Here is a 13,083-nt window from a genome sequence, read left to right as displayed (position 1 = left end):
GTCACGTGCTCATTCATCCGACACATTATCAGAGTCAAACTGTGTTTGCTGCAGCCAGGGCCGCAACTACATATTTTTGAGGTGGATGCGAACATCATCATTGTAGGCTAGCTTAAGCTAACCTGAATATTTACAACTCTCTTGCTGATACACGGACATTTCTTACCTTCTGTCTTTCAACCACTTTGAAAAGCTTTTCTTCGTCTCTCCAACATCTTTATCCTTCCCCCTCTTCCGTTTTCTGTTTTGGGCCCCGGAGTTTTTTCTGCGCCCCATCTTTAGCTCCCTGTTGTTGAGGCATTATTACAAATTTAAAAGAAAACAAAACGCGCCTCAGCCGCTGCCCAAGCTGCCTGTATGGGAGGGGGGCGCCTAATCAGTGCTGTTCCTCTGTTATTGGTCATTTCATACACAAACAGCTGTTAAGTACATAAAATGCTGACTATATAAAAAATAAATTCCCCACATCGTTTTTGCGCCCCCTCTAGTGCAGCGCCCCTATGCGTTGCATACACTGCATAGCCACCTTTTGCGCCACTGCTGCTCCTGGTGACAGGAAACATTTGTAGATGTTTCATAGAGATACAGTGCAGTTAGAGAAAGAAAACTATTGAAGTTTCTGCAGTTCCCTTTACAAACTAAAAAAAAAAATTTAGCTCAAAGTAAAGTCATGTCTGGATCAGGTTGTTGTATGCTTGTGTAAAGGTTAGTTTGGGTGCATTTCTTAATGATACAGAATCCGTTGACTTTGATTACTACAGCAGTCTTTCTCAAACTTTGCTCCCCCTAGTGGTCGGCAAGGTACTGCATGTTTATTTGCCGTGACGTCAGCTCAAAGTGCGACGCCACATCTTACCAATGATTTTGGCTAAAAATAATAATGGATAAGTGGCTTAAAACCGGGCCACTCAAAAGAAAAGTTGAAAACACCGGTATTAATTAAACAAAACAAGTATAACAGCCAAGTCATACCTGACGGTTGAGAGTATTGATGTGTATGGAGCTAAAACATTCTCATAATCGTTGTCGTTCATGAGCGATTCGATTATTATTGAACGGCTCTATGGCGCAGAAGAGGATTTTTGTTTCTGCCGAAGCAAATCAAGTCTATTTTTCTTTAATTGTGCTTCTAAATTACAAATAGGCCTAAATGTTGTAAATGCACACAACACTTAGTAGTAAAGAACAACTTCTTTTTATTTAGCTCAAAGTAAAATCAATTATGTCTTTGACATAATTGGAAAGCTTAGAAACCACACTTTTGACACTAACAACTCAAAATGCCCCGAGTAGAGTTGTTCATGACAATAAGAGCGTTTAGAGACTTAATTTTATTTCCGGTTGTATATGTTAAGATGTTGCATTATAGCTGATCAATTTCTAGTGAGGTGGTCCGTGAGTGTTTGTTAAATGGGGTAAGTGGTCCTTGGCCTGAAAAACGTTTGAGAAACACTGCTCTACAGCTTCAGGGTTGCCAGATCTGGACCACTTCCTGCCTAAACAACAACTCAAAAAAGAGGAACACATCATTTGCACAGAACATTAAATTAATAATTCTATATTTCTCTTTGTACAATAAGGCTACCCTTTAATGTGAATCTTTTAAATAAGGATTTCTTTTTTATGAGTATTTCTGTCTGTCTGAACAGCTGCTAGAGTCGATGCTGCTGAAAAATTTATCAGTTTACATCAAATATGCAGCACTAAAAGAGGCTGCATTCTCCATTCCTCTAGGTCACAGTTAGAAAATAAATGGAAGAAAATGAAGTGATTGCATAATTTTATTACATTATTTAAGTCCATCTAAAACAAAGACAGTCATGATAAATAGGTTACACAATTTACATGTATTTATATTTTCTTCACCACCCTTACAACCAAATAAGAATAAAAAAAAAATTAAGAAATGTTGATTTAAGTTTAACAACATGTATTTTTCCGTTTTAGTTCAAATAAGCTGTTCAATGAGTGAAATCAGAAACCATGAATGTTTTTTTTATTCACAGACAGAAACGAATGAGTTCAGGATAAACGTTTAAAGCTGCTTCAGTCTGTGGGTCAGTCAGGTTTCCATGGTGATCGATGGTCCCAGAGCTGAGGCAGGAAGTCAGAGCTCAAATGAAAAACAATCTTAAAAAAGTAAACAACCTTCAGACGACAGAATGCATGAATTTATACTTGGAATAATAAGTGCCTGTCCGTTACTTTTGATTGAATCGAACTGTAGCATTAACACAGAACAGTTACTCTAAATTACATGACAATTTATGAATTAAAATAAATTGTCATGTAGTGCTTCCAGTTGATTTACTGACCTCGTTAAGTAGGTAAGAGGCACACAGAGAAATACCTGCAAGTGTAAGAATGAGGGTTTGAACCATTATCAGTGATTCATTTATAGAATGGGAGCAGTGGGGGGAAAAAAGCTGAGGAACCTTAATACAAAAAGATCATATTTGTTTCCCTTTTACGTTGATTCACGTTAATACTAAACGCCTAAAAGGCAGAAGCTTACGTCAGAAAGCACTTGGTCGGAGGCTTAAACAACCTACAAAGCCACGCAGGTCCCAACTTCTGAAGGAAGTCCAACCGTCAGAAAATGTAACATAATGCTGCGCTAAGAGTTTGATGAGGGAGAAAACCGTCTGAGGTTTCTCTGAACTCCTGACTGGAACCGTTTATTTAAAAACACAAAGACGCTCCGCAGCGCTGAGCCTCACTGCAGAAGTTCCTCCCAGGAAATGGGCTTGGAAAAGACCTCGCGCTCCAGCCAGAGGTCGTAGTTCATCTGGAAGTCCTCGGGCAGGTCGACTCGCTGCCCCAGGACGCTCTGCAGGCAGTTGTCCACAGGAAGGAAGTCTGGGTTACTGTGGCTCTTGTCGTAGCGGCGGCTGTTGAAGCGCTCGATGCTCGCCCGCAGGGCGCACTCCTCGGCCTGGAAGTCCCAGGGACGCGCGTCTAGATCTGACACCACAAACAAAACAGGTTTAGTCTGATTTATACTCGGTTAGGCCTGTCGCGATAAGCAATAAATCAGTTAATCGCATGATAAATTAAAATGAGCTCAATAATTTCCATTTGCATAATTTATCATTTTTCTCAAAAGTCGTCATTCTGGTGCTAATTGGTAATGGCATCATAATGTTGTTGCATTATGATGCCATTACCATAATACTACTTGAAAATTACTGTTTATCGCAACAACTTCTGGAATAATTTATCCTCCAGCAAAATTTGTTATCGTGACATGGCTCAACACAACTCAGTGAGAGCATTACAGTTCCTATAAAAGTATTCACCCCCGTTTTAATTATTTTACAGAGCAATCAAGGTCAAAATGATTTGGCTTTTTTGCAAAAAAAAAAAAAGAACAAAAAATGCACATTAAAAAAGTCATTTGGAAAAAAAAGAACAGAATTTGAAGAGTTTAGAAAAGAAGACTGGAGTAAAACTGCTGCATCCAGATGTGCCTGACTGAGATCTTCCCACCAGACTCTCCAGTAATCGCAGCCAAAGGCTCTTCTATAAAATACTGACATGAAGAGGCTGAATATTTACGCAATCCTTTATTTTATGTTTATATTTTAATGTCATTCAGCAAAAATCAGTTTTCACTTTGACATTACGGGATGTTTTTGTGATTTTTTTATCAAAAAAGATGTTTTGTTGATCATGATTGATTTGTAAAAGCAATAATAGTGGGTGAATCTTTTATATAGGCGCTATACAATCAAACATATTAATATTTAAAGTGGAAAAAAAGCAACTAAAACATAACCAACCAAATTGAAATAGTGTTTTGTATAGGAAAGTATTGGCACAGAAACCATTAAATATGTTTAATGTAAACTGTGTAAACTGTATTGTGTTTATTCTGAAATCTAACCATTTTCTGACATTTTTGGGGATATATGGTAATTTGCCAAAAACTATAAAAACATTTACTATATGTAAAATTAACAGAATAGCATTACTTTCAGGAATGTATTGACTAACTCTGAATTATTATTATTTTTCTTCTAACTGAGCAGCTGGAAAATTAAGAATTAGTGTTATGAGAAAAAGAAAATAAATATCTATTAAAAACCAAGTCAACCTAGCATATTAATATATTAATACACTTGAATAAAACTAAACAAAACCTTTAATTTAGTTAAAATCAGATGAACACTCACCGTTTCCATAAGCCCAGTCGTCATTGAGACGATGTCGCACCTTCTGGTAGATGGCAGACATGGTCTTCATGTTGCTCTTCCTCCACTGCCGCCCCAAGTATTTGGTCTGCACTTTGAGCAGCTTGAGGACATAAAGCTGCATCATGGCCTGCTTGACCTTCAGCGCCCTCTTCAGGATGGGAGCTGACTTAAAAACTACTAACATCTGGAGGAGAACGGCCGATTGTAAAGACATGTGTAAAAGTCACATCTTGTTGAGTTCAGTGCGACGCTGACTCACCATTGTTCTGGAGTGTTTCCATTTGGTTAATTTGTTCAGGATTCGGAGCAGGTTAATACAAGAGAACAGGTTCCTCCAGCAAAACTGAGTGTTGTCTCCCGCTTCCTGAGACAGCAATCATTCAGGGTGAAACTAAATGCCAGCATCCTGCTGAAATTAGCAGCTGCTAAAGCTACGACTGAAGTGAGAAAACTCACCAAACTCTCTGCGGTTAACTCCGGCAGCTCATGGACCACACAGTACGGAAAGTCAAGAACTGAAATGCTGATGAGAAAACATAATTAAAGGAAATAATTTATTGGTCCGAGAAGCTTCCAGTCAACAGGACTGGTGCTTAATATCTTAAAAGGACAGATAAAAGTACCTGTTTTTAGCTGTGATGTAAGACATGATGTTCTGGTTGAAAAACTTCAGGATGAGAGGGATGCAGTTGGCAAAAACCAAATGCTGAGCCATGTACTCAAACTATTTAAAAAAGAAAAAAAAAGTCCTTTTGTTAAAATGAAAAGAGTGTTTCTCACATCAAAAACAGGCCAGAAACCAAAACTGAGGTGTTCCTACCTGGTAGATGTGGTTGAGTTTGAAGTGTTTCAGAAGCAGCAGCAGGATGGCAGAGATGGCTTTAACAATGATTTCTTTGTGGCGATTCACATCAACGCCGAGTTTCATGCTCTGCAGAACCGTCGTCCTGCAGCAAGCAGAAAAACTCCAGTTTGGTTGAACTCCTCTCAAGCTAACATATTAACTTTAACTTTGCTTTCAACCACACTCTGTCTGCCCCTACAGATGCTCGTCATCAGATCATGTCAGAGACTAATTTAGGTGCCCATATGTCTTCAGAAACCCGCTGATATTTGCTTGTTTTGTCAGTAAAGTCGGGTAATTTCAGTGTTCAGTCCACTTACGGCATCTCCTCCGGCAGCACATCTGCCAGGATGTTAATGGAGTCTGTTTTGGCTTTAGATGTTGGAGCGGCAGCGAGCAAAATCTTCAGCAACGCAATCTGACAATCAGAGAGGCAAGGAGGTGAAATGTGGCTGTTAACATGCTTTAAATGATCAGAACCTCACATATAATAATTATGACCAACAAAACATTTACATTTCCAAGTTTAACCTAAAGGTAATGTTCGTAAAGGACCGCGGTGAAGTTAGCTCCTTCATATTCCTCAAATCAAAACAATACAAAGTCAATAGTTTGTGCTGCAAATACTGTGCTGCCATCATTTTAAAAATATTAGAATATAAAGGAAACACAGAGTTGACAGCACCCCCTGGTGGTCACAAACAAAACATACGACCCAATTTTTCTTTGGTGTCCAACCCATAAATCTTTACTAACAACTTTAAATTATTAGTGGGACAAACAAAACAGATTTTCTGCACATCCAACAGTAACGTAGCACAATGCTCAAATATACATGCACATTTGTACATTTTTAAATTAACCAACTGAGTTGCATATTTCTCTGAACTAAAGTGCACTATTTTGTATAACCACATGGTATTTATGTTAAAATTTTTTATTCGTTATTCTACTTTATGATTTATCTACTTGTTTTGACTGCCTGTCACTTTGCTGCTGTTGCACAGAAATTTTCCACATTGTGGGACAATAAAGGATATTAATCTATGCTAAATATTTGATACCAGCTTAAGTCAGGTTTGGAACAAATGCACAAAAAAAAGAAAAGAAAAAAGAAACAGCTATTGGTCAAAATGTCAAAAGATTTTCATTTTGATCAGGTCTGACCAGTGAATGAACAGCTCAATAGAAAACTCAAAATTTGTGTTATCTTCAGATCAGTGAAAGCACCACACTTATGCTCTACAAGACAGCACAAAACAACAACACTGTTCAGTGTGGAAGTTGTTACTGCTGGGAAGGAGAGCATTAGCATTTTCCTTTTGTTAAAAATGAACCCAAAAGAAATAAAAAAGATGCAAAAAGGAATTAAAATGAATATAAATACAATTGACTTTTTAAAGGGACACTTGTCATCTATTTAAAAGGCTAATAAAGTTCATTGTTTTTCCTTTGTAAGGATGTTTGCTTCTCATTTAGGTTACCTTTAAACATGAAGTAAAACTGAACCAGCAAGCACTCACCATGTACTGAGGCAAACTGGGAAGAATCCCCTGATAAAGCAGCTCGGTGGCACACATCTCCACCTCCTCTTCACCCTGAACACAGGAAATAAAGAAAAGCAGACATGTTAAAGTTAACAATATAATAGAATATATTACAGTTTCACTTCCACTTACCACAGACAGCGGGGTTTTCTGATATTCCTCTTCCTTTGACATCTGTACCTCTGCTACAGAAATATACTTATGCTGTAAAAGTGGGAAGAAAATGTTAGAAAACGAACAGCGCTAACCACATACGTACTGATCTACCACACATCATGTTGCAGTACCTGCTTCAGCGTCTTGATGCTCTCGTGAATTGGCCGGGGTAAACCAACCACTGTATCCGTGTCACTGCAGAACAAAAATACAGCTTTATTATGTCTGGAGGGCTGCAACTAAAAATTATTTTAGTAATCAATTATTCTATTGATTAACTGGACAAAAAAAAATTCTGCAGATTTTTAATTTAAGCAATCCGTTTTTATACAATATTATAAATACATTAAAAGATGCAAATAAAATAGTTAAATTCCTATTTTAAATAAGAAAATAAACATTTTATTGCCTACAATACAATTATAATACAACACAGTAAAATACCATTTTGTACAGTAATTGATTAATAACTGGATAACTAAATAATATTAATAAGAGATTTCATTTTACAGAATGTAAACTAGGTGAAGTTAAAGCTACGTCACCTAAGTAGTTCTGAGTAAAACATATGTACAGAAAATTAAGGCTTTATTCATTTTAAATCCAAAATGTGTTTATTTTTGATTGATTTCTTCTCTGAGTGGGTTGCTCTTTCTGAAAATGTACTTTTTTTGAGTCTGTATACTCCAGTTAACGATTAATCAATTCATAAATTAGTTGACAAGTATTTCAATAATCAATTGATCACGAGGAATCCAATTAATCATTTCTGCCTAAATGAAAACCTTTCTTTTTTTGTACAAACTCACCTTCCCAGTGTGTAACCAATGAATTTACTTCTACTGGATTCCAGAAAGTTTTCGATATCTTTTTCCCTGTTGAAGCAAAAACATTGATGGCATCAGTATTGTCTCGTGAAATGCCCACCCAGCGTAGAAGCTGCGAACTTGAGGGGTAAAACAAATATAAACATGAATTAAAATGTCTGTGTCTGTTAAAACACAGACATGCTGTACCTGACTTTGGGAGCCCATGGTAACCCTTTAGGGAAGGACACTCTCTCTGACGGAGGATGAGGAATGGGTGGAGGCATCACCTCGTCGCGTTCCAGAGGGAACGTCTCTGGCTCCAGAGAGTTGTCGTTGTCATCGTTATCATCTTCATCCTCACGAGAGTCGTCAGCCTTGTAGGGATCCTTCTCATTGAAGGCATCCAGGTTGTCCTGCTTGATCAGCGCCTGAGAAAAGAAAATAAGCACTCATATTGAACTACACTGCAGAGAGACACAATGCAGACAATATAACAGGGAGCTTACTGTAGGTTTTTGACAAATGGTCTTAAGTTGTTTGATTGGAAAAATGTCAAAACATTCAATTCAAATTCAAAAATACTTTATTAATTATTAATAAAGTTCTTTGCAGTTTGAAGATAATGTAGTCTGTCATTATAGATCCTCCGTTCGTTTGCAGAAAGTAGCAGTAACATCCAGGAAGACTAGTCTAGACTCATTATCATTTAAAACCAGGAAGCTTGTATTGGTCACTGTGTGATGTGACTGGCTCAGCTGGACCTAATGCCAGATCACTAATCAGTAATTATAGTCAAACCACCATATACTCATTTAGAAATAATTTTTTTAACATATTAATGCAATATGCAATTATGAATGCACAGTAGTTATAGATATGGATATAGAAAATACTGAGCAAAACTGTCAAAATCAAGTCAACATGAATAGTAACTTATTTAATGATGCTACAGATGCAAGAGGGGTGTAAAAATAAGTTCATACTTCTAGCCACTCCTTTGAATGTGTAAATATACTTTAGCCTTTGTTTTAAATTTATTTACTTTGTTTATTCTTTTATTGCGCTACGTTCAATAAACTCAAAGTGCCTAGGTTATGAAGCACAAGAATAAATGTGTGCGTTAACTAAAACTCTGAAGAGAACATTTTATGAGTAATATTATCAACAAGTCATACCAAAACAGAGATGACGTGAGCTAGTGGGTCATCGCACCCAGGTTTAGGAAAAGAAAGGTCTTGTGTTTGTTGAGGAATGACAGGCAATTAAGTTAAAACATAACATTTTTAAGTCTATCCCTAAAGTGTCACTCTTTTTGCTTGGTAATCATAAACAAATTGAAGAAAAAATTTATTTGTTCATTACTAATTGCTCCAGACCTTTTATCTCATCTGGAAATCAGAAGTGGACCTTTGAATAAACGGTTTGGAAACCTCTGGTCTACATGGTTTAGCTTAAAGTCCGTTTTCGGAGCTGCAGCAGTGTCTACCTTGTGCTCTCGGCGAGCTCGTTTCTGCTGCTGCTCGATGAGATCGGACGCCGACGCCGGAGGAGACGCTGCCCTCATACTGCGAATGACTCGAATGCTGTCCTCTGGGAGCGGAGGGAGACCCAGCTCCTCACGTTTGCAGACCTTTATGCTCTGAAGCTGCTCAAACCCTCCCAGCGTGAACTGAAACAGATGAGAAAGAAGGATTTTCCAGCACAACGCATCTCTTCGCACCAGAAGCAGCCTGGATCGGTTTCCTCTCTCACCAGTATGCTCTTCCACAGCAGCAGCAACACCTTCTTCATGGGAAAGTGTGGGGCATGGCCGCTGCAGAACTTGGTAACCATTCCAAAGAGCATGACGGAGATCGGCTCGTTGTTGAACAGAGGTGAACCTGGATTTTATCACCAAGTTGTAATTAGCTTCCATGGGAAATTTTCAAACACAACCTTAAAATGATGGTACCTCTTCTGAAAATGTTTACCCAGTTCAGCTCTGAAGGTTTCCTTCATGATTTTCCATTCAGGCTTGTCGGCTGGGTCGTCCTGCTGGATCGTCTCCACCATCAGGTACATGATGTTGAGCAGAACTCTGAGATCGGTGCTGTCAGCGAGGGAGATGGCCGGCTTTCTTACCGCACTGCTGCAGGCAGCGCTGTTACTGAACAACAGGAAACAGATTGCCGTCATTCAGCGGAACATCTGTCCACTCAAAGCCTCGTAAAACGTTCACTTCTTTCGTTCAGGGCTCTATTTTCAGCTTATCGGAGGTCGGGTTAGTTAAACAGTCGTTGCTCGTACTCAATCTCCATGTTGAGAAGTTCCACCAGAGCAGAGAAGGTTCCAACGTCAAGCAGCAGAAATATGTTGTATCTCATCCAGTACTGAACCTCCGCCTCACAGCTGCAGTCTGCAAAGGCACCTGAAAAAAACAAATACACCAACGTGAAGTAGAGAAAAAAATACAGATGTTCTATGGCGGAATTCATTCGATTAATCGTGATTAACCAATTAATCAATCAAAATTATTGTCAACTAATTATTAATCTATTAATTGTTAAACAGTGTGCATGAATTCAAAATGAGCCAACTGCTGAAAGAAAAACACACACAAGGAAGTAATGGTGTCAAAACTGCACAAAAACAACAAACACATTTCGCATTTAAGATAAAAAATATATATATATTTGCCTCTAAAAATGTTATACCCAGAATTTCTTAAGTTATGAATCTGAACCAAGCTTCACCTGGTTTAAATTCTGTAAATAAAATAAAAAATTAAAAAAAAAACTCCTATTAAGCAACATTTACTATCCAATTATTAATCAGTTAACTCAAAGATTAATCATCACATAAGTCCTACACTGTGTTAATGCTAAGTCAAGCAGAAAGGCTTGAGCTTTTCACATGACTGTGGTGAAGCATTTTCTTAGCTGCAGATGAATTCTCTGCTGCAAATAATCAACCATTCAGTAAAGGAACATTGTTGTATTTTAGGCAGTAAAATGTTTTTTTCTTTTTGAATTATTAGCTTTTTTTTTATCTCTAATTTTGTATAGAATAAGCTTAAGATCGTAAATAAAAAACTTACAGTATGTGGCAATTTACCTGATTGATTAGTCATCATAATAATTGATAACTACAACAATAGCTAGTTGCAGCATGAGTATATTTTTATTCCAAACAATGTAAACAACTTGCACCGACCCTGAGCCATGTAGAGGATGGCTCTGGCAACCTTTAGCCTCTTCTCACGACCAATGACCTCCAGGCCGTCCAGCAGACGCATGGCGTGCGCTCTGTGCTGAGCGGCATCGAGGTCCGTCCACTTCTTATCCGACACTGAGGTCCAGATAAACAGAGAATGCAACATTATAAAAATACCTTCAATTTATAAATGGTAGTTTGAGGAATAACTACCCACCATGAGCTCTGAATTCCTCCTCAAAGCACTTCCTGTTAAGGGCAAACTCGGGTCCTTCGGTGTAACTGTAAAGCTCTGAAACATTTGCAAATAATTATAATTAAAAAGCTATAAATGTATGTAAAATGAAGTTTTGAGTGCTGAAAAAATATGCATTGAGATTTCTGGAACATCAATCAATCTATCTTTATTAGCATTGCACTATTACACAAAACAAAGTGACCAAAGGGCTTCAATTTAAGATGTGCATTAGCATGAAAAGAGAATAAAAACACAACATACGCACCTGACAGCTCTGCAGCCCACTTATCTGTGTCAGAATACTCAAACTCAAAATCTGGAAACTCAGACAGGCCCTGTGAACAACACATAGCAGCTTGCATCAATCTGATGGATGGCTACCAAAGAGAAATCAGTTTATTATCATTTTTTTTAAATAGTGTACCAGATAACACACAACAAGAGTGTTTTCAAAGATTGTCAAAGGATGTTTGAGAAATTTAACAGACAAAACACCAAGATAAAAAAATATATCTAAAGTATGTGTGATAATATAAAGTTCATGATCTTAACAGCAGCTCAGCATGAGGCAGAAAGCTGTGCAGCAGATTGCTGGTTCTGCTTTTGACGAAGCCGATGGTGACAGTTCAAAGTATTTGTGAGAAGAGTGTGACAATGTTCAGAGGCCGGTTCCTAAAGCGGATCTGAAACAGATCCTGGGCAGAGGATATGGATGCTCCAGTGAATCTTTCAGCTCCCCTCACCATCACTGGCAGGGCTCTTCTGTCTGCTATACTGCAGCTGGAGAACCGTACTGATATCAATAAGTTATCAGCTGTGATACTGAAATCATCTCACTCATGTGTTCACTAAATCCAACATCTATCATTTTCAGCAGCACCACTCAAGGGATGGATTAGAACAAGAACCCTCACTCCACACCATCAACCCTGGTCCTCCGGGACAGTCTCCATGTTTTAAATGGTTCTCTGGTCCAGTGCACCTTATTGATATGACTGCATTTCCTTCTCAGCATCACATCAAGTGCATTAAGTGTTAATGACTTCATTCATTTAAATTCAGCTGTGTGGCAGAAGGGAAACAACCTAAACCAAGCAGTGCAGTGGGTTTTGAGGACCAGACGTAGAAAAACTCTAGTCTTAATGATATTTTTTCCTTCATGCTTCAGGTTGTTTCCGTGCTTCGTAACACCTGATTTCATTTTATGGCTGATTAACAGGCTTTTGCTGAACAGCACTCATCTGAATCAAATGTATTAAAGCAGAGAAACGTCTTAAACATCCAAGGCAGCGTGCCTCGAGGACAAGGGTGGGCAAACACTGGTTTAGATGTTTCCCTTTTGCCACACACCTGAATTAAATAAACATACTTCTCCACACCTTATTGACATAACTAGGGAAGTAGTTTCTGATAGATGCAACAATAATCCCGTCATATTTTACTATTTCACATAAAGGTAACCCAAGATGTAGTCAAATTAAAAGGACACTAGTCCTTATAGATATGATTGCTATCATATCTATAAGATATGATAGCAATCATATCTTGCGTTTTCTACGTTTTACGTAGAAAACGGCGTAAAACGTGAAGTTAGTCTGATCCATGGCAGTTATGGCCGCTAATAGCAGCTAGCTAACACCAGCTAGTTAGCGTTTAACATCAGAAACACCGATGATAAACGGCATCAATTACTTAAAAGCCAATGACTGAAACGACACACAGCTGCCGCCTAATTAAATTAGTTTCTCGGTTCTGGTATTAAAATGGTCAGTTAGTCCAACTAGATCGAGGTAGCTGTCGTTACTAAAGCAGCAGCAGATCCAAAGGCCTACATTTGTTTATCTCTGAAACACCATGATGACAATGAACATTTTTCTCTATTCATACCTCTGAGTCTTTCCTTGGAGTTCGAGGGAATTCACCTCTGCCTCCTTTATTTGGTAGCATCGCTCTCTGTTTATTGTTTACAGGAAGCCCACCACCATTCCCACCGACCTCCATAATTCATTTGCGAGAGAAGTAAACTCTCGCGAGATGGAACGGGGTCTGCGGGAGTTTGCTTCTGACGTCAGCATCGCTCGCTTTCTCAAAAAGAATGTTG

General features: G+C 38.3%; 1 protein-coding gene across 1 annotated transcript; it reads right to left on the bottom strand.

Annotated features, from left to right (window-relative positions):
* Positions 1-1,763: 1,763 nt before the first annotated feature.
* Positions 1,764-12,983, bottom strand: strip1 (striatin interacting protein 1). Its single transcript, XM_032549996.1, has 20 exons — positions 12,870-12,983; positions 11,248-11,317; positions 10,962-11,036; positions 10,745-10,879; positions 9,839-9,959; positions 9,523-9,698; positions 9,305-9,432; positions 9,039-9,221; positions 7,760-7,980; positions 7,553-7,618; positions 6,875-6,938; positions 6,720-6,791; positions 6,564-6,638; positions 5,361-5,458; positions 5,017-5,143; positions 4,820-4,920; positions 4,653-4,719; positions 4,456-4,560; positions 4,176-4,380; positions 1,764-2,964 (listed from the first exon to the last, which is right to left on the bottom strand). The coding sequence occupies exons 1-20, from the start codon at positions 12,981-12,983 to the stop codon at positions 2,717-2,719; spliced, it is 2,451 nt and encodes an 816-aa protein (XP_032405887.1). The 3' UTR covers positions 1,764-2,716.
* Positions 12,984-13,083: the final 100 nt, after the last annotated feature.

Source organism: Xiphophorus hellerii, chromosome 20, assembly GCF_003331165.1.
Source record: "Xiphophorus hellerii strain 12219 chromosome 20, Xiphophorus_hellerii-4.1, whole genome shotgun sequence".
Classification (NCBI taxonomy): domain Eukaryota; kingdom Metazoa; phylum Chordata; class Actinopteri; order Cyprinodontiformes; family Poeciliidae; genus Xiphophorus; species Xiphophorus hellerii.
This window is presented reverse-complemented; position numbering and strand designations above follow the sequence as displayed.

Coding starts and splice junctions, on each gene's coding strand:
- strip1 (XM_032549996.1), bottom strand. CDS start 12,983: ATGGAGGTCGGTGGGAATGGTGGTGGGCTTCCTGTAAACAATAAACAG. Junction 11,318..12,869: donor CTCCAAGGAAAGACTCAGAG/GTATGAATAGAG, acceptor TGTTGTTCACAG/GGCCTGTCTGAGTTTCCAGA. Junction 6,639..6,719: donor AGAAAACCCCGCTGTCTGTG/GTAAGTGGAAGT, acceptor TCCTGTGTTCAG/GGTGAAGAGGAGGTGGAGAT.